Source organism: Lethenteron reissneri, chromosome 30 (assembly GCF_015708825.2).
Source record: "Lethenteron reissneri isolate LAM-NWPU_2019-01 chromosome 30, ASM1570882v1, whole genome shotgun sequence".
NCBI classification, from domain to species: domain Eukaryota; kingdom Metazoa; phylum Chordata; class Hyperoartia; order Petromyzontiformes; family Petromyzontidae; genus Lethenteron; species Lethenteron reissneri.
In genome coordinates this window covers 14,439,310-14,465,280 of record NC_083808.1, presented here as the reverse complement: position 1 = coordinate 14,465,280, position 25,971 = coordinate 14,439,310, and the positions used below count along the sequence as shown (strand labels likewise).

At 49.7% G+C, this 25,971-nt stretch overlaps 1 protein-coding gene across 5 annotated transcripts; it reads left to right on the top strand.

Moving 5' to 3' along the window:
- The first annotated feature begins 5,152 nt into the window (after positions 1-5,152).
- On the top strand, positions 5,153-24,979 carry LOC133349566 (TNF receptor-associated factor 2-like). 5 transcript variants are annotated; one of them, XM_061563133.1, is made up of 12 exons: positions 5,160-5,499; positions 6,857-7,062; positions 10,791-10,869; positions 11,732-11,830; positions 12,204-12,368; positions 13,005-13,082; positions 16,276-16,365; positions 19,042-19,432; positions 20,031-20,188; positions 22,661-22,844; positions 23,387-23,517; positions 24,520-24,979. In XM_061563133.1, the coding sequence occupies exons 1-12, from the start codon at positions 5,305-5,307 to the stop codon at positions 24,742-24,744; spliced, it is 2,001 nt and encodes a 666-aa protein (XP_061419117.1). In that variant the 5' UTR covers positions 5,160-5,304; the 3' UTR covers positions 24,745-24,979. The 5 variants fall into 5 exon arrangements, 4 of the variants coding, with proteins under 4 accessions (XP_061419117.1, XP_061419119.1, XP_061419118.1 ...); XM_061563134.1 differs by having other exon boundaries at positions 5,162-5,499; positions 16,276-16,353; XM_061563136.1 differs by having other exon boundaries at positions 5,444-5,602.
- The last annotated feature ends 992 nt before the right edge of the window (positions 24,980-25,971 follow it).

Sequence of the window (25,971 nt, the reverse complement as noted above, 5' to 3'; positions counted from 1 at the left end):
GTTTTAGGCTTTGACTCATCATCCAGAGGAAGCTGCCAGAATCCCGAAAGTAAATCGAGTGTGGAAAAGAATCGCGCTCCCGCCAAGGCGTCAAGCGATTCATCCATCCGAGGGAGCGGGTATGCGTCGGCAACCGAAATTTTATTAAGACGCCGGAAGTCAACGCAAAACCGCAACGAACCGTCCTGCTTTTTAACCAGGACGATCGGCGCTCCCCAAGGGCTGGTGGAAGGAGAAATGATGTCCGCGGCCAACATGTCATCAACAGCCGATTTGACATGGTCCTTTTCGGCGGGACTCAACCGAAACGGATTTTGGCGAATTGGCGCGCTGTCACCCGTGTCAATATGGTGACGCAGCAAGTGAGTGCAACCCAAATCATATTTATTTCGACTAAAAACGTCGGAAAATTCTCGCAGTAATGTTTTAAGTTGTTGACGCTCTGAATCGGACAGGTCCGTCGATCCCGCACAAAGCGCCTCGAGCCACCCTTCATCGCTGTCCGAATGCGGTCGCGACGCAGGGACAGTGTTGACGCAATTTACGGCGGGTTCCTCACACGGCACCGGCGTTGCGTGAGCAAGCACGGTCCCCTGTGGGATCACCACCGTCCGCGAGCCCACATTTAGGACCGCGATGAAGGGTTCACCATCCCCTCTCACTATGGTCTGGGCCGGTAGTAAGTCAGGTCCACTAACCCCGGCCCTAGACGGTCCCAACAGTACCCCTTGTGCCCCAGCACCCTTAACGAGGGGCCGCCGAAGTTTCAAGGGTACCAGCATTTGCGTCCCCGGAGGAACGCGTACCGTTCTTTCCACGAGCGCCGGCACCGTCGCGAACGCCGTCCGAGTCGCAACCGGCGATGGCAGAAACGCCATGCGTCTGCCCGATGGAAGCTCTATGCACCCCTGGTCGATCAAAATTACAATCGGCATTTTGGCCAGGAAGTCCGTCCCCAGCAGGCACGGAACCGCCAGCGAGGAAGAAACAAAAATCGGCCCAGACAATTTTATTTCCCCGATACAAATTTGGGCACGAATTTGTCCGATGATGCCAAGTGAGCCCCCGTTAGCCGCATAGAATGGTATGTTAACTGGCATCAAGGGACGACTCCGGACAGGGAGAATATTATAAATTAATTCCGAAATAATAGTCGCCGATGCTCCCGTATCGACCAGGATGCGCACTTCAACCCCGTCGATATACCCCACAACGGCCGACGACCCCGACGATGCGGCAACCACACGATCGGCCAGCACGGACCACTGGCCGGGTTCGATATGGGTACCCGGAGTGGTGCGTGATGGTGCGATGGTGCGTGATACCGGCCCCCCTCTCGTCGCGGAGTTTGAGTGCGTGACGGGTGTGTGTGTGGGCCAAACGTGTGGGGTGCCGCGACTCGCCGGTTTTTGATGGTGGAGCTTGGGATGAGGCCCGTCGTCCCGGTGAGGTGTCGTCCCGCGCTGACGAGGAGAGCGGCACCCCGAGGCGACGTGGCCCCGGACGCCGCAGTTAAAGCACCGCGGGAGCGACGTCGGAGGTGACGAATGGTCGGAACGGCCCGACCCGTCCTGGCCCGGCCGTGCACTCGTCGCCTGTTGCCGTCGGTGGTCGACGGCGTAGAGTTCCTCCGTCGGAAGGGTGGCTGCAGCCACCGCACGCCCCGCCGATGCCCTGCTGGCTTTTCGCCGGAGCGACAGGAGGTTTGCGTGGAGGAGCCACGCCGCCTGGAGCGATGTCATTTCCGCGTCCTCCTGTGCGACGACAGCGATGTCAAGATCGTCAGCCAGGAGGAGTATTTTCTCCGTCACCATAGCGTCGATGCCGTCGTCATCCATACGGGGGAAGGCCGACTTGGCCATCGCCAGGAGGCTCGTTCGGTACGCCAGGGGCGACTCCTTTTCTCCCCGCTTGCGGTCGTAGAACTCCTGTCTGCATTCCGCCGATGGTCCGTAGACCCCTCCCAGCAGCTGCAGCGCCATTGGTAACGTAGAGCGCCTTTCCTTCGGTGCCGATGTTAGGGCGGCAAGCGCGTCGCCGTCCAGGAGCGCCGGCAGGGCGCTGAGAGCTTCTGCGTCTGTCCATTTAGCCATTTCTTGGTGGGCGAGGAAGCGTCTTCGGAAGCCGCTCCAGTCGCCCTCTGCGCCCACGAATTCTTTAAGCGGGGGCAGCCTTTGATGCAGCGCAGCAGTTGCCGTGGAGTCCCGTGGGCTGCTGTCTCCCCGACCCGGCTGCGTCTCGGCGCGAACGGCAGATGGCATCGCCTGTCGCAGCTTTGATGACGCGCCCTCCTCCGTCGTTGATGCGGCAGCCCCAGCGCGGCCGATGTCGGACCCCAGGTTGAGGTTGGCCACGCCCCTAGCGGTCGCCGCGTCGATGGCGGGAAATTCAAAATTTGAATCTTCAGAAATGGCGGGAAGGCGCTCCGGACGCCGGTTCCCCTCGCCCCGCGGTGGACCACCAGCCCCCAGCCGTGTGATGTTCTCCAGCGTAGCGGCAGCGGCGTAGAGCAGTTCCGCCAGCCTCTCGTGAGCCAGCCTCAGGTGGTCTGTCCGCTGCTCCTCTTCATGGCGACGCTCCGGCAAGAACGCGTCCGGCCCCGGCTGCACGTCGTCTTGTTGAGCCATCTCGGGCTCGACAATTTCGGCGGCGTCTTCCGTTTGCTGTTCCCTGGCTCGAGCTGTTTGGCGCGTGTCCATGTTCTTGGTTCTTCTGACGCCAGATGAAGTGTTCTTGAAGACGCGTGGACAACGGGGTAAGGCACACGTATTTATTTGCACAATGTCTTACAATACTGGAGGGATGTATCGGCCCCCTCACCCGTACAACTGGGAATTCACCCCTAGCTAGCCTTCCTAGCCGAGTCCTCCGCTAACGGGCTAGGGGAGGCTGTCTGGCCCGACACTGGTCAGTCGGGCTACGGTACCCGGAATCCCAGAGGTCTGACTCTGGTTCCGGGACCACGCCACTGGCTCCAGCCTGCACTGCCCTTACAAGGGCGGCGTCCCAGGGGGAGTCCAGGGCCTATCTGGCCGGTCTTCTCTCTTCCCTTAACTACACTAAGACTGAGCCCCGAGCTCTCTGGCTCAACCCTTTTTATACCCCCCTAGAGGATCGAAACCCCCCTCACGCCGTCCAGTACGGACGTCGTTGCGGGCACCACCCCGTGTGCTCACGGAGTCCCCGCCCACTGTGTTTGTTATCCGTTAGCCCCTATGCAAACAGCCCTACACAAACAGCCCTTCTGTAACAGCCCTACATATACGATACAAAGCTTGATCAATGCTCTAACAGGCACATGCTTTCAAAATATCATAGCCGAACTTGACCATAATTTATCATTTTGTCACGGATTAATTGTATCCTGTGACAGCGCGCCTAACAGAGCCCTTGCCCCCTGGTTCACGAGTCACACGTTCACCCGGTTGTCTGTTCTCGCTTGCGGCACCAGTGTTCACGAGTCACACGTTCACCCGGTTGCCTGTTCTTGCTTGCGGCACCAGTGTTCACGAGTCACACGTTCACCCGGTTGTCTGTTCTCGCTTGCGGCACCAGTGTTCACGAGTCACACGTTCACCCGGTTGCCTGTTCTTGCTTGCGGCACCAGTGTTCACGAGTCACACGTTCACCCGGTTGCCTGTTCTTGCTTGCGGCACCAGTGTTCACGAGTCACACGTTCACCCGGTTGTCTGTTCTCGCTTGCGGCACCAGTGTTCACGAGTCACACGTTCACCCGGTTGTCTGTTCTCGCTTGCGGCACCAGTGTTCACGAGTCACACGTTCACCCGGTTGTCTGTTCTCGCTTGCGGCACCAGTGTTCACGAGTCACACGTTCACCCGGTTGTCTGTTCTCGCTTGCGGCACCAGTGTTCACGAGTCACACGTTCACCCGGTTGTCTGTTCTCGCTTGCGGCACCAGTGTTCACGAGTCACACGTTCACCCGGTTGTCTGTTCTCGCTTGCGGCACCAGTGTTCACGAGTCACACGTTCACCCGGTTGTCTGTTCTCGCTTGCGGCACCAGTGTTCACGAGTCACACGTTCACCCGGTTGTCTGTTCTCGCTTGCGGCACCAGTGTTCACGAGTCACACGTTCACCCGGTTGTCTGTTCTCGCTTGCGGCACCAGTGTTCACGAGTCACACGTTCACCCGGTTGTCTGTTCTCGCTTGCGGCACCAGTGTTCACGAGTCACACGTTCACCCGGTTGTCTGTTCTCGCTTGCGGCACCAGTGTTCACGAGTCACACGTTCACCCGGTTGTCTGTTCTCGCTTGCGGCACCAGAGTTCACGAGTCACACGTTCACCCGGTTGTCTGTTCTCGCTTGCGGCACCAGAGTTCACGAGTCACACGTTCACCCGGCTGTCTGTTCCCGTTTCACTCGCTCCTCGCGCTGACCACGCCGCTTGCGGCAGCAGTGTTCACGAGGCGAGCGTGCACACTTCACACTCGAATACACTCGCCCCTTGACCGAGTTAGTCATACCATGGGAACTGCTTTTAACTCAATACTATGGTAACTTTAAGTAAATCCCATAAAATGGTAACTTTTCTGTCGCACCATGTTATAATAGTTGTTTTTGTTTAGATCGCGTAAACGTGTCGTTAAACCCACCACCACCCGATACAGCCAATTAGTAAGGGTTGCTGCCCCGGGTCCCCTCGACCCTCGCTTTTGTCCCGTTTTGTAAATAATGCACTTAGGCCCTGCGCACATTCACAGTTCCCGCGTGCCGCTGGACGGGAGGTGCTGGGCGGGGATTGGTGACGTCGCCAACCATGTTACGCTAGGCCTAAGAAAATACTTAAATGGTGACGAACATTATTCATCTTCGAGGGGCCCCGAGCAATCGACCGTAAAAAAAATAAAACTTTGATTGCAATCTGTAGTCGAAGACTCGACCAATGGTCCCAGCACTGCTGAGAAATGCGCAGTCGAGAGCGGTGTTCTTCACTCATGCTCTGAGGGCGGCCACTTTCACCACCACATTTGAAACCATTGTTGGGGTTTGACAGCAGCAGCAGGATGATGATGATGGGGTGGTGTTTTTCACGTGCTGAATATTGTCGGGGGCCCCACTAAAGGCCACCAGGGGCCGCCAGTGGCTCGCGGGCCTTGCAACGAAGACCCTTGCTGTAGAGAGAGAGAGAGACGGACGCCTAGAGCCGTGCCGAGGCAGGCAATGCGAACGAGCGAGTCGTGGATTCGAGTCGGAGCGCAGAGGTCGCCTCACGCCTCGGACGGTGGCCGAGACGCAGCGACGAAGCGGCAGCCAAAGGTTGGGAAACGGAGGTGAAGCTCAGCCATGGACGCAGCTGCCAGGAGGCGGCGAGACGTGTGGGAGGCGGACTCCATCCAGCAGTGGAGAGACCGCGACCCTCCGCTGCTGCAGCTCCTGCCGGGCCACGTGGGCGCCGCCTCGCGGCTTCCGCTTCCGGGGTCCGTGCCCGAGCGCTCCTGTCGGGGGTCCGAGATAATAAAAAACCTGCCGCGAAAACCGGTAACTGTTTGGAAGAACCGGTAACCGTTTAGAGAACCTGTTACCGGCTCCGACAGCGGCGCGGGGTTGAGGGAATCTGGGACGGTTCACCAGTGGATACTCGGTAACGAATACGCCGATGGACACGCGAGTATCGGTGGCAGACCGCACGCGTCCTGCCACCTCTACCCGCTGTATGGTGGTGGTGGGGGGAGTGGGGGGGGGTGGTGGTGGTGGGGGGAGTGGGGGGGGGGTGGTGGTGGGGGGAGTGGGGGGGTGGTGGTGGGGGGAGTGGTGGTGGGGGTGGTGGGGGGGAGTGGGGGGGGGGGGTGGTGGTGGGGGGAGTGGGGGGGGGGGTGGTGGTGGGGGGAGTGGTGGTGGGGGTGGTGGGGGGAGTGGGGGGGGGTGGTGGTGGGGGGAGTGGGGGGGGGTGGTGGTGGGGGGAGTGGGGGGGGGTGGTGGTGGTGGGGGGGTGGTGGGGGGAGTGGGGGGGTGGTGGTGGGTGGTGGGGGGGGGTGGTGGTTTCGGGGGGTGGGGTGATGGTGGGGGGGTGGTGTTGGGGGGGGGTGGTGGTCTCAGCTGCCGCGCCGGGAGATGGAGCCGGCGACGTCGTCTGGAATTGCGAGTCCCGTGCGCGGCCGTGGAGGGCCACTGCTGTCCAAAATTCGCTCGAGTTAACGTATTGATCGTCTGTGAGTGTCTCTGTGTCTTTGTTGAACGGGGAGCGGTGGTGGAGCAGCAGCGCGTTGCGCTACGAACCCGACGATTCCTGCTCACGGCCAACACCGGTCACGATTATCCGAACCAGTCGTGGGCCTCTTCCCCTGGTCGACTCAGCCTCAAATGAGTACCTGATGCGGTGTGTAGTAAACATCGCCACTGGGGAGACAAAGGCGGCCCGGCGTGATGCCGGCCACCCACCCCCTCGTGTGCCATGCCGGCCTTCACAGGTGCTGCTCGATAACAGCACTTGCCCCAAATAGCCTGTCACAGGCTACACGTAGCCACCCGTGCTCATCGGAGGTGTCAATATTTGATATCATGCGGATTGGTGCAATGTAGAAGGGTGGCTCCCCCAACATGTTTGGAGACTCTCCAGCATCAGTAAACCCGTGCCAGCAATCTGCTGATTCAGTCAGCCAGCTCTGTTGGTGAGAGGCACGAATGCGGTCTAAATAGTTTGTTTTTTCAATGTACATTAAAAACCACACACGTGGTGTTTTGTGAAGTCAAAAATAACAATCCTATTATCTGTAACAGTTCACAAGAAGCACTTCCCAGGGTGACGCGCACCTCTGGTGAACAACAACCGGTGTAGAAGGACGTCGACGACGACGTTTCACCCTTTCACGTGGTTTTTTCCCCCTCCCCATTCTAGGATGCGCACGGCATGGCCGAGGGCAGGAGCCCAGGCGAGCGAGCGATGTGCGGCTACCCTCGCGCCCTGCTCGCTCGCCCCGGCGGGGGCGCGCCTGGAGCGGCCGCGCGGTTCGCGTGCGGCTCCTGCGAGGGCCTCCTCCGCGACGCCGTGCAGACCCACTGCGGACACCGCTTCTGCAGGCCCTGCATAGCTCGCTTGATCACGTCAGTAACATCGATGCGTCTCAATCCACACGGTTTACCCCATATTCTTGTACAGGGAAATATAGTTTTGAGGTCCATACGGCGTGTAGCCGTTTCAATACAGGAACATGTTTTTGTCTATTGGTGATGGGACTTTGTACGATGAAAGTTGAGACACGTTGTGACCAACAAGGTCTGAATTGGTCTGTAATAAGGTAGGCACTGCTAAGGGTATATCAATACTGGTGTGCGTCTGTATGCTACTGTGGGGAGCAGTAGTGTAGCGGCGACTCGAGTTCGATTTCCGCTCACGGCCAACACCAGCGGCTATTTTTGGAACCGGTCCAGGGCCTCCACCTAGGTCGACACGGCCTCAGATGAGTACCTGGTGCAGTGTGTAAACATCGCCACTGGGGAGACAAAGGCAGTCGGGCGTGGTACTGGCAACCCACCCCCTCATGTGCCATTCCAGCCTTCATAGGTGCTCGCTAACAGCACTTGCCCCAACAATCTGTTAAGGCTATACGGGGGTCTTTTCCTTATCCACAACCTTGGAAACTCGGTGAAATGTAAAATGTGGTACAAACAGGTGGGTTAGCACGCTGGATTTTGGTCGCAGGCACACAACTACTTTTTATATTACCAGATAAGGCCCACTGAGCTATATACAGTAGCTATTTTTCATAAGCGACCTGGCTGTCACTAATGATAGCTCAGTGGCTTATCATTTGAAAAAGTATAGCAGCCAAATACTCTATGCGTATGTTTCTCAATATGGAGCAAAAAACCGGAGGACCCAGTTAAAAATCTCCAAATATACAGTAGGCGTCAGGGTTGGGATCGAACCCACGACCTCCCGTATACCGTGTGGGGTATTTAACATCTCGCCACAGCAGTGCCCCCTCAAATTCACGTAAATTATCTTTTAAACCAATATGAATATTTGCACTATTTTAGCCTTAGATTCGATTCCTGTTCACAGTCAACATGCATAGCAAGTGATAACTAGCCCTGGGCACCTACCCCTTCAACAACTCGCACTATCAGACTGGGGAGGTATGGTAAAACAATCCCACAACCAACACAACTTGGGGTGGCCATCATCCAGCGGTCGATTGAGAAAGGACTCAAACATTCAAAAGACCTGCATGGGATTTAGTGTGGGTTGTTTTGAGTCGGTGGATTCTATGTATGCGTATACCTGTTTGAGGACTGTAAACACATTTCCAAAAGTCGCATTTTATTCCTATCCATTAGTAATCACGTTGCTTACCTTGACTTATAAAACCTATTTGACAGAGTAGGGCAGCGACATGGCCTAGCGTAGCGTGTTTGCTGCTTGTTGCAGAGGCTCGCAGTTCTAATGTGGCAGGCCGTCTTAGTTATTACTGGGGGTGTACTCGCCATAATATATGTGCACTCTGCTGCACAGTGAATGTTAAAGATCATGTGACGTAATTTGAAACAAGTAGGCCATTGTGTGTCAGTCACGATCCAAAGTTCATGAATTAAAAAAATTACCTGGAAAATCACTCAAGTGGGATTACACAGAGCAACACTGCCTCCCGCTCTGAAACTACTGCAGACTGATTGTGAAGCACTATAAGAATGGCACAAATGCGAAATGTGTAAATTATTTCATTTGAAAGACAGTATTCAAAATAGAGGTTTTTTTTTGGGTTAGATCATGTAAATATAAATCTGTTGTTAAACCCGCCACCACTCGACACAGCCAATTAGTAAGGTTTGTCACGTAAACAAAACATGCCAATTCGTTATTAGTTCAGCACACCGGTGTGTTGGAGAATAAACCCACAACATTTACAATTCAAGTCCAGTGGTACCTTGGTATACGTCGTTAATTCGTTCCAGAAGGTAGGACTTATACTGGTAGGAACGAAGTGGACCAGACCACCAATAGATTAATGTGTCCGTCCGTCCGTCCGTCCGTGTATCAACATCGCCCCCTACTGCAAACACTTGGCATGACCCTGTCCGACAAGATGGCCGCCCGCTCCCCCTGCGATCTGTCAACTAAACAAGATGGCCGTCGCTTCCGGCGCCTCACGGCGAAACTTTAAACTTCGCTTCAAATTTACTTTACTGAAACGCAGCACGTTTTTTTTTTTAATTACTTTACTGAAACGCAGCACGTTTTTTTAACACAGAGACAAGATACATTTATTAACACAGAGACGAGATACATTTAATCGCCTTATTTGTGCACGAAAAGCACGGCGCGAGGCCTAGTGCGGCAGGCTTCGCGAGGCCTAGTGCGGCAGGCTTATTAACACAGAGACGAGATACATTTAATCGCCTTATTTGTGCACGAAAAGCGCGGCTTCGCGAGGCCTAGTGCAGAAGGCTTCGCTAAGTCTACTGCAGAGAAGGCTTCGCGAGGCCTAGTGCAGCAGGCTTCGCGAGGTCTAGTGCGGCAGGCTTCGCGAGGCCTAGTGCAGAAGGCTTCGCTAAGTCTACTGCAGAGAAGACTTCGCGAAGCCTAGTGCGGCAGGCTTCGCGAGGCCTAGTGCGGCAGGCTTCGCGAGGCCTAGTGCAGAAGGCTTCGCTAAATCTACTGCAGAGAAGGCTTCGCGAGGCCTAGTGCAGCAGGCTTTGCGAGGCCTAGTGCGGCAGGCTTCGCGAGGCCTAGTGCAGAAGGCTTCGCTAAGTCTACTGCAGAGAAGGCTTCACGAGGCCTAGTGCAGCAGGCTTCGTGAGGCCTAGTGCGGCAGGCTTCGCGAGGCCTAGTGCAGAAGGCTTCGCTAAGCGTTTCTTGTCAAAACAAACACTTTTAATTAACGTTACACTAGAGTACAGTAATTTTTTCTTTAACTCCTCTATACCCGGTCGATATCCCTGTACCAGTACTAAGTATTATTCCTACCAGCCCACCCCGCAGGGTCCTGTTACCGAAAATGACGTATACCAAACAAATTTTTCCCATAAGAAATAAAGGGAAAGGAAATAATCCGTTCCAGAGTATAAAAAATTCTATTTTATATGGCATATTATACATTAATGGGGTTGTATTAAATTATTTAGACACGACTTATGACTAAAATACATACATAAATTAAAATAAATGCATAAATAAATAGAAAAAATTTGAAAAAAAAATTACGTCACTTTACCTTGCTGAGAGGAGTTAAAATGACAAAAAAACAAGTGAAAATTCACATAGAGTTATAGCAAGGGTTGTGCACTGAACGAGATCTACAGGCAGACTGAGGAGCGGCGCTTTGTTTCAGTCGTGAACGGGGTATACACGGGTACGCGGTGACTCATCCTGACCCATACAAGTTCTAGCAAGCGCGTCGTATCCCAAGCAAGACGTCGTATCCCAAGACATTTTTTATCGTCAAAACACGACGTATACCAAATTTGACGTATTCCAAATCGGTCGTATACCGAGGTATGACTATACGATGTTTCGCCGGTCATAACTACCACCCTCATCAGGCAACAGCCAGAGTTGTGGAGACATCCTTTTGTTTCAGTCTAAAATAGAGAGATACATGTGATGCCGTCACTTGTGACCCAATCAGGTGCAAAACCCAGAAGGGGGGTTAATGTATTTGCATAAATTACAATGGATATCTATTTTTTTACATGATCTAAACCAAAAAACACCTCTATCTCTGGATAATATTGGTACGCTAATGCCTACATGTTAAAAAGACAGTATCGTTCTAAAGTGTACTAGTACACATATACCCATTTGATTGTGTTTTGTGTGCATCTCTTTACAGGCAAAACGTAAACCCGCTGTGCCCACTTTGCCAAGATGAGAACGCAGTGACCACGGAGAGTGTTCTGTCACTAAATAGCGTGGGTGACTCTTTGTGTCTTTGACAAATGTGCCTCACGCCCATCACTCTCATGCAACAAAACCCCTCATTGTCGCCATTTGCCAACGATCAGATAACCCTGCATGCACCCAGTCTTATCAGATCTAGGAAACTAAGCATGGTTAGAGTCTGGGTAATGCTTGGATGAGTGACCGACACGCACAAAGAGCAGGCGTAATAAATGCATTGTTCTGCGCTCTTCCTACCTTCAACAACACACACTGACAAGCGTAGAAAATTAAGTAGTAGTGAATCTGGTGAAAAGAAACAGGAAGGTGATGTCTCTTAGCGAGCACTTTGAATTATCCAAATAGACTCAATGAGTGTCAGGACTTGTTCAGGAGGGTCCTGCCAAATTTTTATAGTAGGGTACAATGTTGTGTGTAGTCCCAATTGAGTCAATTATAGATACATTTTCAGCATGGGGATGTTTGGCCAATGCCACTTACATTGTAGGGTTTATTCTAGCTATGAGAGGAAACCGGAGAACCCATACAGAACAGGGGGAGAACATACAAACTCAACACAGAAATGCAACCCAGTTGGGATTCTAAACCTAGACCCTTGAATTGAGGCACAAGTGTTACCACTCCGCCAACCTGCCCACCCTATATGACCTATGTATGACCTTTGTTGGAAGTAAAAAAAAAGTTAACTGTTATGACAATAAGTGGCACGCTGCTTCATAGAGTGCGAATGCTGTTGTTTGTCTAGTAGCGCTGCCTATGCAGATTACAGGTGTGCACCCACCACAACCAGCTCACTTGATATTTTAAGCTGATAATTTAGTCTTGCAATGCACTTTAATGAATTACATTTTTTTGGTTTACTTCCCAACTCAGTTTTTTCCAGATGCGGCTCTGCGTAGAGAGATGGGCGTATTGCCGGTCAGATGTGTGAGTGAGGGCTGTGAATGGAGAGGCCTGCTCCTGGAATATGATGTAAGGAACATGCACACATTACACACGCAACTTTACACAAACAAAGACAGATCCTCGAGTATGGCCTTAACAGACTGTTCAGGAAAGTGCTGTTAGCGAGCACCTATGAAGGCCAGAACGGCACATAAGGGGGTGGGTAGCCAGCACCACGCCCGGCCGCCTTTGTCTCCCTCGTGGCAATGTTTTTACACCGCACTAGGTACTCAATTCAGGCTGAGGCGACGCACACACACACAGGGCCAGTACACATACACGCGCACAGGCCAATAGTACACACGCACAGGCCAGTATACATGCACGTACAGGCTAATACACACAGCGCACCCACACCTCTGCACCCCTGTGCGAGTGACGCCGTATGTTTTTCCCGCAGGCCCACGTGGAGCGCTGTGACTGGGTGCTGGTGCCGTGCCTGCTGGCGGGCTGTGCCTTGCTGCTGCCCCGCGCGGAACTGCACCGTCACGTCGCCCAGGAGTGTTCTGTGCGGCCTGTGCCGTGCGCCGCGTGTGCGCAGCTCCTGCCTTACCGACAGCTGCAGGTGCTCACTGTGCAGATTCTAAACTATAAATTGAACTAATTTTTATGTTACCAGATAAGGCCTACAGAGCTATATAGCTCTTTTTTAGAAGTGACCTGGCCAAAAATGATAGCTCAACGAAGTGACTTATCGTGTGGAAATGTATAGCAACCAAATACTCTAAAACGCATGTTTCCAAAAACTTGGAAAAATACACGCGACCACGGGGAGAGACATTCAGACTCCAAACAGATGACTACGAACTGGGGGTGGAGGTGTGTGGTGTTCTGTGTGTACTGGAAATGTGCCTGTGGGGCAGTTGGGAGGCACCGTGGTAACACCCGTGCCTCACAGCAAGATGGGCCTGGGTTTGATTCCTGACTGGGGTGCCTTTCTGCATGGAGTTTGTATGTTCTTTCTATGTTCAGAATGGGTTTCCTCTCGGTTCTCCGTTTTCCTTCCACAACTAAAATAAGCAAACACAATGTGACTGGTATTAGCAAAATATCACAATGATGAAAGTTACTCAATTAAAAATTACTCAATTGGGATTACACATATTAACATCGCCCTCTACTGTGTAAACAAGCGTAATGGACGGAGTTAAGGTGACCTTGTATTTAATTATTTGTGTTTTTGATATTGGTTATTATTCAGAAACATCAACTGCACTGCTGTTCCAGAAGGACTCGTGAATGCAAATTGTGTGGCCAGAAAGCAATACCAGAAGACAAGGTTTGTGAAATGAAATTAAAACGCAGACTGCACTGAATGACGATCATATAATGCGCATAAAACGGCCGCAATTTGCCACAAAGCGGCATCACCATAGCGGCTGTGCTAAGCTAGGTGCCACACATACAAAGATCTCTCTAATGTCTTCGCAGGATGTCGGGGTAAGTACTGTTGGTGAGCGAATAAAGGCCAACATGGCACAAGGGGGTGGTTTGGCTAGCATCAAGCTCAGCCACCATTGCTGATGTTTATCCCTTGCACCTGGTACTAATTTATATTTATAGGTGATGTTGGCCATGAGCAGAAATCGAACTCGGGTCGCCGGGTATATAGCACAGCATGCTAATCACTGCTTTTTCACTTCTTGTACCACCACACACATGCATACACATTAATCCACACACACATTTCTGTGGTGATGTAGAGGAGTTGCAGATGAGAGAATGCTTCGAGGAGTAGCCCAATCCGTAATCCCTGTCAAGGATCTCACAGTGCTGTAATCCAAGGTTGGCCCTGTCTGGTGTATTGTTGAATTTTACAATCATGGCAAGCATCATTACATGACAGTCATGGTATGTTTTTAATACATATTTCACTGTTAGAAATCTGTAGTACCCGAACATAATTATAATAAATTATTTATAATAAGAATAGGTTTTACATGTTCTGGCAATAAAGAATGGGAAAGCGACTGGCCCGGACGATATCCCTGCTGAGGCCTGGAAGATCCTTGGCAGGCAGGGTGCTGCCCTCCTTACCCAGCTCTTCAGCACCATCACGAGCACCAGTGAGGTCCCAGAAGCCTGGTCGACCAGCACGACGGTTCCAATTTGGAAGGGTAAAGGGGACGTGGCAGAATGCTCGAATTACAGGCCAATCAGGCTCCTGTGTCATGCAATGAAGATCTTTGAGCGAGTTTTGGACACGTGGATTAGAAACATCATCACCCTATCACCCAACCAATGCGGCTTCGTCAAAGGATGTGGCAGTACGGACGCCATATTCGCAGCGAGGCTCCTGCTGGAGAGGCACAGAGAGAAGAACAAAGCTGTGCACGTGTCGTTCCTCGACCTTGAAAAGGCATTTGACAGGGTCCCCCACGACCTCATCTGGCACTCGCTTCGATCCCATGGAGTCCCTGAAACCTACGTGCATTGGCTGCAACTCCTATACAAGAACGTCACCAGTGCAGTCAGGTGTGCAGTGGGCATATCACCGCCATTTCCCATCAGCGTTGGAGTGCACCAAGGATCGGCCCTGTCACCACTCCTGTTTATCCTGTGCATGGACACGATCACTGCCGACCTGCACACGCCCCTTCCATGGTCAATTCTCTACGCGGATGACGTCCTCCTCTCAGATGAAGAGAGAGGAGAAGTGGAAAGACAAACGCGCCTGTGGAAGGAACGTTTGGACGAAAACGGGATGAGGTTCAACATCAAAAAGACGGAGTATATGGAGTGTGGCCCCCAAACCGACGGCACCATCAGTATTGACGGAGAAGATCTGAAGAAAGTGACGGACTTTAAGTACCTGGGCTCCACCATCAGCTCAGATGGTAGCATCACGACTGATGTGAGGTCACGAGTCAATGCGGCGTGGATGAAATGGAAGCAAGTCACCGGAGTCCTCTGTGATCGGAAAATGCCGGATAGGCTAAAGGGAAAAATATACAAGACCATCGTCCGACCGGTGGCACTCTATGGATCCGAGTGCTGGCCAGCCACAACTGTGCACGAACAAGCTCTCCACACCATGGAGATGAGGATGCTCAGATGGAGCCTCGGGCTCACTCGATGGGATCGTGTCAGGAACGAAGACGTTCGGAAGCGACTTGGTGTGGCCCCCATTGCGGACAAGATGCTTGAGGCAAGGCTTCGGTGGTACGGCCATGTGATGCGAAATGAAGAGTCATCAGTGGCCAAGACTGCCATGCGTATTGAGTCAGAGGGCCGCCGTCCACGCGGACGTCCGAAGAAGCGATGGATGGACCGAATAAAGGAAGACATGAAGACGGTCAACGCATCCCCTGAAGATGCCCTGGACCGAGCCAAATGGAGACGACAATGCCGAAAAGCGGACCCTGCGCCACAGCGGGAACAACGCTAGAAAGAATTCATGCCAATTGAATCTAAAAAATGCTGCAGAATATGTAATGCGCACAGAGGTGCAAAAAACCACACACGAGTGGGAAAACAACCAGAATCTGGTACCAACAATTGGCTTGGCTCCTTGATCCTATCTTGTGATTTTTGGCCAAATACATTTAAGCCATCATATAGTGCGTCTCTCCATTGACCAAGAGGGGTAGAACACTAGGTTTTGTCCGAATGGTTACAGGCTAGATATGTGGCTGGAGTGGCAATTTAGATTTTAGTTTATGTTAAAACCCACGTGTGTTTTAGAATTTAGGTATTGAACAAATAACCTTCCCATGTCATCAGACGTACCTAAGTGTGCCACCTATCCCGCTACTGCCTCTGCCCCCCCGAACCTATTCAGCACAAGCTTGACTTACAATGGGATTTATGTTTTAAGAAGTCCACATTTGCATTAAAGGATACTGTCCATGAGTTAAAATCCAGACCCATTGAGGTCCTTGTCCACAAGGATTTGGATTTTTATAAGGCTTGACCCGATGAGTTCAAGTCAAACTCGGTCTGATCAGACCCAACGTGATTGTCCCATTAGGCTTGAACCATACACACCTGAAATGTATTTGCATTAACCTAAACATTAAAAAAGACATATAACTCACTGGTACTGACGTGGCCCCTTGACAGTGATATGCTTTCCTAACTACTAATTTAATTTATGTTTTTACAGCCAATATAATTCATAATTTACTTTTTTAGTTATGCCATGTAATCTATACAAATTTTGTGTCGTTAACCCTCCACAACCCATCACGGACAAATTAAATAGTCACGTGTACATGAGTTTAATGACGCGCCAATTATTCTTTCAGCTCACCGGTAAGTCGAAGAGCAAATTTCACAGCCTAATTTTGCATTTAGGTATGACAATTCACTTGAGACTGTGTCAAGCATCGAGACAAGATGCAGCTAGTCAGAATAATGGTCCAGAAAGTTGAACCTTAAACGCTTGTGCACACGCTTGTACGGTCTACCCTTGCGATGACCATTTATTGGGTGTTCGAGGTTCTTGATGACAATATGTTTGGTGTGGACAGTGGCAGCACCACGAGGAGCGGAGGTGCATGAAGAATCGCGACACCTGCCCGTACTCCCCGCTCGGCTGTCTCTACAGGGTGGGTGCTGCGGTGGGTTGCACTGGGCTTGTGTGATGTCTGGCTCATGATGACATTGTGGTTCAGGTCCGAAGCCCACCCTGGTTAATACTGCGGGTTTATTAACATAAGAATACACGCCGTCTGCTTCACAGTGAATGTCAAAGGTGCCTTGATGCTGTTGTATCGGCATCTTGGTCCAAATGTATACAAATTCCAAAAGTTACCCTTAAATTACTCATCTGGGATTACAGATTAACCTTGCCCTTTACTGACAGACTAATACCCGATTGTACACCAGATCCTGAGTCACCTTGTGTCCACAGGAACAGCTGCCCTTTTTAAAATGTTTGAGATGAGGTGTGATTGATGTAAGTTGATAATCGCATGTGTAGTGAGTCCAACTGAGTCACAGACGTTGTCTTTGGAGCAACACTATTTATTCCAGTAACTTCAACATAACATAACCTATGCTTGCGTGTTGAATGCCCATCTAGACACGCTACGGCAGAACTAGACACAGTTCGCTATCCCGGCCCGGACCACGAGCTGGGTCCCGGACCGCGTGGCTAGAGGCTTCTTTTACCCGATTTGGATCTTCTTCACCAGCAACATGAAGAACCCCGAGCCCCTCATGGGGCCCCCATTATATCCGCCCGGGCTGGTGCTGGCTCCGCTCCTCGCCCCGCCCACCTTCTAGATCTCTCGACCTTTATCCCCGAAGGTTCCCGAGAGCTCTTTTATTCCAAGTGACCGCCCAGCGGCCCCCGTCCACCGGTGGCCCCTCTCCAATATCATCCGGTCACGTGTCGGCAGGTCAACCAGCTTATCATGCCCCAACGTAACCCTGGCTGGCTGACACTCCCTCTCGCTCCCTCACCGGGAGCCCGCACCGCACACTGTACGTGGTGCCTCCGCGCTGACCAGTGCTCACCCAAGCCCCGCTAGGGCTGGTACTACACCCAGTAAGCGGGCTACGCATATTGCCAACACATTATCCGCCGTGCCTTCGTAAGCCCGGCACCACAGAGTCACATACACAGTCACTACAAATGTAAAGCACTCTTGAGAGGCCCCGACATGAAGGGCACTCTATCAAAAACAAATAATTCTTATTATCGGGCTTAGAAACAATGCTTGGGACACAGAGGTGTGATCCTGGTCTCAAATTCTTTATTTGTCATGATGGCCAAAGGTGACTAGGTGTGGTGCTAGTTTTGATTCAGTCTATCAGCTGTGATGGTCATAATAAAGCAAGTTACAGATCATCAATGTTATATATACGAGGGAAATACAGGGCGAGCAAAATAAGTGCAGATTATCTTGGTTCTTTCAGTAAAGTCACGTAGAAGGGAAATAATAAAATAATAAAAAGTAAACATAATAAAATAATTCTCACGACGTTTCGGCCACAACGCAAGCAGCCGTCCTCAGGTGAAGAACAGGTCTGTCGGAAAGACAGTGTCTGAATGAACACCACCAGGCTTGGAAGCGTATATTTAAGCTGGGTTGGAGGGGGAAGAGCGCCTTGATAAAGGAATTTGCATATCAAGAGGAAATTAGCATATTTATGGTAAATGCAGATATGGGATTAGTCACTACTTGTGAAATGCGTAGGAGGTGGGCGGGGGGTTTTCAAAGTCATTATGCCCGTGCATTATGCAGGATTAGCAGCATCAAAGGGAGGGAGTAGGGTTAGCATTAATAAAGGGAAGGAATGTTAATAGTATGGAGCTGCAGCAGTTAAACCACCACGTAAGAAACTAAAATATAAACTACATCAGTATCATCAATATACTAAATATACTCTCCAATAAGCTGAGCTACTAACAGTAAGTCATACATTACAATTCTATGTCGCAAAAAATATAATATGCCTCCAGCTAAACTTTTTCCTCTTACATCACATGGGTCTACCCCGTACTATATATGTTTTATTTTTATTATTTTATTATTTCCCTTCTACGTGACTTTACCGAAAGAACCAAGAAGATGAATCCCTGCAGTCACGAAAGATTTAAATCGAAATTTAAGTGCAGATGAGTGATGGAGACCAGTTTTCAGCAATTACGAACTCTATTACACACAATTTGGATTTATGTAGCATCCACAAATAATTACAACCTAAAGAACAATGGGAATTTTATAGCGAGAGAGAAGACATAGGCAAAGGAAAAAAGCAAGGTCTTGAGTCTGGACTTGAACAGGGGCAGGGAGTCAACAGCACGGATGGCGGTGGGGGGCGGGTGAGATGAGAGATGAGAGGGGAGAGGTAGGAGAGGGTGGGAGGAGTCGAGTGAGATCAGAGGGGAGAGGTAGGCAGGGGAGAGTGGGTGGAGGGTCCTGCAGATGGTGAGTGTGATCTTAACTTGATCTGAGGTTGTACTGGGAGCTGGTGGCAGAAGAGGAATGTTGGCTGGAATGGCATCTTGACGTGCGTTTTAGTTGATGTAATTGTAATGTAGAATTTATTTTGAGCTGTATAATTTTTAGCGAAATTTTGGGGAAGGTTACATTTGTTCCTTTGCACAAGTGTACAGTTTTGCAGCATGTGAATATGCAGTTGGTAAAAGGGTAATCCATGGATTTCTTACGTAAAATAATAGTGTGAGCTAAAGTGTCTATGGCCAATGCAATTAGCTGAATGTTATTCTGCGTCTGGTTTCATAATCAGCACACAGATTTGAATGTTGTGTTCGTGTTTTGCAGGGACACGGAGAAAGTTTGCACGATCACGAGAAAAACTCGGTGGAAGTTCACCTCGCCATAGTCTACGACGCCTTCAAAAAAACATTCGAGCAGCTTATCAAGGGACACACGGACAACATCAAGCATCCACATAAACCGACTCTCGACGAAATGCAATGTTGCCTCTCAAAGACGAGAAACCACGCACAACAGCAAATGCAGGCACCGCACGCATGGTCGCACACCAGTCGTTTGGCAGCAGACGAATTGTTGAAACAGCTGCAAAGTTTAGAAGCAAGAGCAGAAGCGTTGAAGAACGAGTCCAACGCATCCTTATTCTTGTCGCCATCATCATTACTATCTGTCCGGAATGTGCGCACCGTGAGAGGTGGAGAGGGGTTTGAGAGAGGAGGTAAGCATTACGGCATAACAAGCAGCTGTTTTTACGGTGTAACCCAGGAATGGTGACACGGTCCAACGGTCATGCGTCTGCCACTTGTTGCACAGATTCATGGTTTGAATTGACAGGAAGGGAGTTGAAGGAGGGAGCCAGTTTAAGAGAGTGAGTTGAAGAAAGGATTGATGGGTGTATTCATCATAAATGTAATACATACCCTCTGGTTCTCAATGGACGTAAAGGATCTCATGATATTCGAAACGAAAGGCCATTGTGTGCCAGTGTTATAGTCTAAACTTGCCAAATCTATAAAAAGGAATCCCACAAATTGATAAAATGGGATGACACAGTGGCAATCATCGACCCTTCCTGGCCGACTCGTGCCCATTTTCAAGCTATGTGCAGTCACCTTGTGCCACCCAGAGACAGCTGCCACTGGGGGTTCCCTTTCAAATGTGTTGAGATTAGATGCGGTGCAAGTTGCTTATCACCTGTAAAGCGCTTCGAGATGCCCTGACGCAAAGGAGGGTGGCTCTTTTATATATATATTTTATATACATATAAAAATCTCATCATAATGAAACCCCCAATGATGTGTGTTGGTGCCCGTCAGTCTCAGCTCGCCTTGTGGCCGCCGAGGCTCAGCTGGCCGCGATGGACAGGCGAATGGAGGAAGTCGCAAAGCGTGTGGAGAGAGACGTTCGCGTGTCGGAGGCCTCCACGCGGCAGGGGAACATCGACCGAGACGGGACCGCTCGCCTGCAGAACAAGGTGGCGAGCGCAAGAACCACAGCACACAGTCTCTGCCATGGCCACCTGTAAACAAACCCACACACGGTGACGTGTAGATGCACCGGCGGCAGATGTACGTATGTGCGTTGAACCTCTTTCGCATCATACGTAGCCAACCGTGTTAATCGGAGGTGCGGAAGGACAGATTTAGAAACTTCCCAACAGGAAAGAGGGGGTGGCAGGAGGGGGGAGTCCTGAGATTTCAGGCTTTTTAAATATGGGCCCTACTAAATAAATAAATGACATGGATTATTAATTTTGGCCGGATCGCCACACGAGTAAAATGGAAATATGTGTTGTAAAACCCTCCTCCATCCGACACAGCCGAAAAATGTAAGTTGTCACGTGAACAAACGCACCAATTTGTAACACGTTCCTTCGGAGTGGGCAGGTAGGAACTTGGTTGGACAGCGCATTCGTGCACGACAGACAGACAAATAATCCCTGGTGGGCAGTGTGGAACCTGTTGTTCCTACCTGTATGTATAAAAGATAACTTGACTTTAGGTAGCCAGGCAGACAGCCCCCTTAACTATCCCCCCCCCTCCCTTAGGCCCCTCCCCCTTAGGCCCCTCCCCTGACCCCCTTTCCCTTAGGCCCCTCCCCTGACCACCCGCCCCCCCATATCCTCAGGCCCCTCCCCTGACCCCCCTTCCCTTAGGCCCCTCCCCTAACCCCCCTTCTGTTAGGCCCCTCCCCTGAGCACCCCCCCCCCCATATCCTTAGGCCCCTCCCCTGACCCCCCCCTCAGGCCCCTCCCCTGAACCCCCCCCCCCTCAGGCCCCTCTCCTGACTCCCCCCTTCCTTAGGCCCCTCCCCTGACCCTCCTCCCTTAGGCACCTCCCCTCTCCGTACCCGGCAGTAGGTCTCCACCAATCAAAGAGCTGTTTGTAAGGTCTCCACCAATCAAAGAGCTGTGTGTATTATATATTTATTTATGTACGACAGACAGACAGTCAGACAGACAGCTAAATAATCCCTGGTGGGCAGTGTGGAACATTGTTCCTCCCTGTATAACTCTTCAGCACACCACTAACTTTGGAGAGTGGTCCACAATAGTACACAATTTGGTTTGAAGTTTGTTTAAATGTGACGGCTTGCTTAACATCACACCGTCATGCTGAATAAATAATCAAATGTGCGCGTTCATGTGACGACTTAATTTATTGGCCTGTGTTGGGTGGAAGAGGGTGTACAACACACATTGGCATTTTAATCACGTGGCGATCTGACCCAAAAAAACAATAATGAGTCATAACACATCAGTTTAACACGTCGGCTTTTGCGACCAATATCCATAATAGATTAAGCTAGCTGTAATTACTGCTGAAACGTCGTACTGAGATTGTAAATGTTGAGACTTGGCTCTCCAACACACCGGTGTGCTGTACTAGTGACGAATTGGCACGTTCTGTTCACGTGACAACCCTTACTAGTTGGCTGTGTCGGGTGGTGTTTTAACGACACATTTATATATTTACGCGATCTAACCTAAAAAACCTCTATTTTGAGACATAACATCGATTGCGAAAGCCCACATGTTAAACATTCAGCGTGTTCTCTCTGGTAAACATCAATAAGGTACCAATTTTCAGGGTTTCGAGAAGGTGAGGGGTGGTGGCATCGCCCCCATTGCTCCCCACTCAGATCCGCCGATGAGATCGCAAATGGCTACCAATGCACATGTGCGCACTGGTGACACGGCACACATTGTTACGATGATGCGTGCAGGTAAATCGATGCTTACGCCGAAGCTCACAGTTTTACATGCGGTGCTAAGATAGACGTGAATAAAATAAGCTACATATTAAGGTATAAAACACAGTTCAATATTAACTAACCGTACACACATTGAATACTGCGGCCGTCTGGGAAGCTATTTCGATATTAGGAAGCCACTGGAGCTCACTTTTAAATCTATATTGAAAACTAATTTCTTTAGAACTGCTTTTTGTGTTTAGTTTGTTGTACTTCGCCCACACCTCCGGTTAGCACGGTTGGCTACGTACAGTGCAAAAGGAGTTCAACATACATAATGTATCGCCCAGCAATACCGCGTTCGATGCTTATTGTAGAGGTTCGCAATTTAAATCCAGTAGGCCTGAGTTATTACTGCGGGCGTGTTAACCATAAAATTATCTGCGCTGTCTGCTTCACATTGGACATGAAATATCTCGTGACGTAATAAAAAAATAAGTCATTGTGTGCCAGAGGCAAATTACATCAAGGGATTGTCAAACGTCCACTGTGAAACAGACAGCGAAAACTTTATGGTTAATACGCCTGTAGTAATGACCAAATACAAGCGGTAAAGGTGCTACCGCTGGGCCGTATTACAGCCCTAAGTTGTGTGTGTAGACCTTGGAATTGTATCTATGTTCTTTGGTTCTCCACATATACTTTGTTCGTCACTCTTCTCCCTGCCCGTGTGTCTTTCTGCCCTTCCTTTCAGATGGCCCGTGTAGAGCACAGTGACCAAGAGACAGAACGGAGTCTCTTGGGATTAACACGTAGACTGGCTGAATTGGAGAACACTGCCTACAATGGCATGTTTTTGTGGAAAATAAAACACGTGATCAACAGACTTAGGGAGGCAGGGAGCGGTGCTGAACGCCCTCCACAAATAGACTCCCCGGGTTAGTGCTTCTGTTAACGTTACAGTATTTAAATTATAACTGAGCATGTAATTATTTATTATTATTACACTTGTCTAGTGTAACACTTTCATTAGAGTACTGCCAACTTTCCGCAGTGGGGGGCCGGTGTTTGCTACGTGCAATGACATTGAATAATTTGCGGGTCATTTTTCAAATAACAATGATGAGTTTTTGACATAGCGGTTTACACCGGGGGCGTTCAAATCTCGCTTGGGATCAGTTTGAAATGGGATTGATAAAATAATTGATATGGTGGTGCGTGTGCTGCATGGCACCCACAGTTGAGCTGTATTGGTGCTCTCTTGAGAGATAAAAAAACAACACAAAATGGAGTGAAATAAACTAAGAAAGATGGAGAGAGACCGGGCCACGTGGAGCTACAAGGAGCTCGGGAGGCTGCATGTAATTATTTTATTATTTAGCCGACCTGGTGCAGCCAAATGCGAAATCCGACTTGGTGGGGGTTTGCTGTTCATTTCTGAAAATCAACTTGCATTCTCCAACCACCATCCCCTGTGTAGCTTTCTTCACCACACGATATGGCTACAGGTTACGACTGAGGCTCTGTCGTAGCGGTGAGCACGTGTCTGCGTATGCCATGCTGGGCCCTGGACCTTATGATGCAACATTAGCCTGGCCATACCAGCTGAAGGTAACCCTGGCACACCCAACCCAACATGAGTTCCATGAGTGTAGCACCCACACAAGTGGAGATGCTCCCAATATTTCACATCTCCAGCTGTTATACACCGTGAAGCTGATACCTTTGAAAGCTGGCCCACCAAATGAACCTAACACATACTAAGTAATTTAAACATCCACTATCTCCATCCTTGCCTAGATTTTAGACCAATTAAGACTTGGACACAAGGCTACAGGATAGGTAGGGTTGGGTGTGCAGGAATCGTGGGAAGTGAAACTAGGCAAGGCCATGGCACTGGTGGAGACTTGGCTCAGCCCAGATTGGACTCCAGCATGGGTCATACCGATTCCAATTTGTATTTCTATTGCCATTTCATTAGAAACTAAAACAAGGTCCTGAAACTGACTTCCCATGACTCGGTAAATGGTGCACATGGACATCGTGATGCGATGGCTGTTTCTGAGAGTGGCCCAACTCGCACTTCACCAAGGGAGCTGCGTCGTCTGGGTGGAGCTCACAGGCCTCGGCTGTTCAGTGATCATGGAAACACGGTGTTGGTCACACAGTAATCCTCCGACAGCTGTGCATGTCTCTTTGGCTTTGTTACATGGGGAGTCCAGTATGTAAACACTCGTGATTTGTTTGTTAGCCAGCTAATGATATCAGTTTGTTATTATGATTATGCATGTTTTCCCAGGAAAGTCTCAGTCTCACAGTCTCAGGACTCGTTTTTAGAAGGGTCCTGCCACGTTTGTTTAACATAGTGTAAACTTGAAATATGCAAAGAGAATGAGACGTATGAGGAACCACAGACAAGCAGGAAGACAGCCAGGTGTTGAGCCGGCATCAACAATTGCCATTCGCTCGTTGCATTGTGTGACCCCAATTTAGTCATTATGGCATTGAGATGTTTAGCCAAAATTACATTGTTGGGGTTTTTCTTTTTTTACACTCAAGATTATTTTACACTAAAGATTTGATGAATGCTATTGTTTGACTCTTATGTTTCAGACAACCATCTACATACAAAACCCAGCTCAGAGAAGAAGCAAAAAAGTATCGTTGAACATAAAGCCATGGACTCAGCCATCAAATCCGTCTTTTATGCGCCCCGCAGGGGGGTGGAATCCACCCTTCGGGGAAGTCGGGTTCCTTCAGTTTTCCAAGATGCGGGATTACGTCACCAGCAATGGTGAAGAATGTTTGTTTTTAAAGGCAGAGGTTGAAGACACTTAAAATACCCGCACCCCAACTTGCCAAAGTGCAGTTGCCATCGCCGCATGTGATTAATATGCAAAGTAGGTTACAGTTGTGAAATGGTTCATCTTTGTGCATGGTCGGTTTTGCTCAGGCGAGCCATGTCATCGTTTGTTCCGACGGGGACCGTGTGCAGCTGTGACATTGTTGGATCCGCATACGTCACCAGATACCACGTAAAATGCTGCTCAAAGATTAAATGTTTGACACAGGATTTCCTTTTTAATGTTTTTTTATTGAACCCAAATCAAGTCAACTTGGAGCACATGAGCATACAAGTAAGTGTCTAGGGATTGCGCGCTTTGGGTAGTCTTTCATCCCTAGACCGGGGCTTGGTAAGGTGTAAGGATTTTATTTTTTGAATTAACGATGCTATTTTAAATCTCTCTTCACGCCATAGCAATGCCATCGCGTTAAGAAATCGTGTGCCAAGTTCAGGCACACCTTGCATACATTCGACTTACGAACTTTGAAGAGATACAAACAAACCTGTCCAGTTGCCTCTTTGGACCGAGAATTATAAGTTCAACCGCCGCGCAATAGATGGCGGAGGTGGCATCTACATCTGCAAAACATGAAGAATCAGTGGAATCTTCATCGACAGATTATGCAACTGTTAAAGCATGTATTTAGTGTACATGTACAACATATTTTGAATCGACAGGAGTAAAGTTGTGACTTAGGAACAGATATCTGGAACCTAACTCATTTTTAAGTAGAGGAGTCCCTGCAGAAACAAAAACTGGATCTGGTAAACAGGTTTAATAGTTTATTTTCAGTAACCTAAATGTGAAAAAGTTTTGCTCTGGAATGATAACCAAAAAAATTATTTCGTTACTGGTTTAATACCATAAAACTAATTGCATGTTGGGTTATCCCAAACTGTACCCAAAACTCTTCACTTTCTGTTGGCCATATATGAAGATGCAGCCAGCTTCATATAAAGTGAAATGGCTGAATTGGTATTCTGCTGCCATTTGATGCAATGACTGTATACAGTAATACACGTGTATACAGTAATACATTAAATTAAATATGCAGGAGACGTGGTGTCAGTATTTCTAGATGAGATCGAAAATAGTGAGATGGTGAACATATTCTTCAGACGGGATGAGATGCATTGATATATTGACTGGATAAGATAAATTATAGATGTGTAGTAAGTTCGAGGAGACGATGTCGAAGTTGAGGCACACTCTGTTTATT

Coding starts and splice junctions, on each gene's coding strand:
- LOC133349566 (XM_061563133.1), top strand. CDS start 5,305: ATGGACGCAGCTGCCAGGAGGCGGCGAGACGTGTGGGAGGCGGACTCC. Junction 7,063..10,790: donor TGCATAGCTCGCTTGATCAC/GTCAGTAACATC, acceptor ATCTCTTTACAG/GCAAAACGTAAACCCGCTGT. Junction 12,369..13,004: donor TGCCTTACCGACAGCTGCAG/GTGCTCACTGTG, acceptor GTTATTATTCAG/AAACATCAACTGCACTGCTG.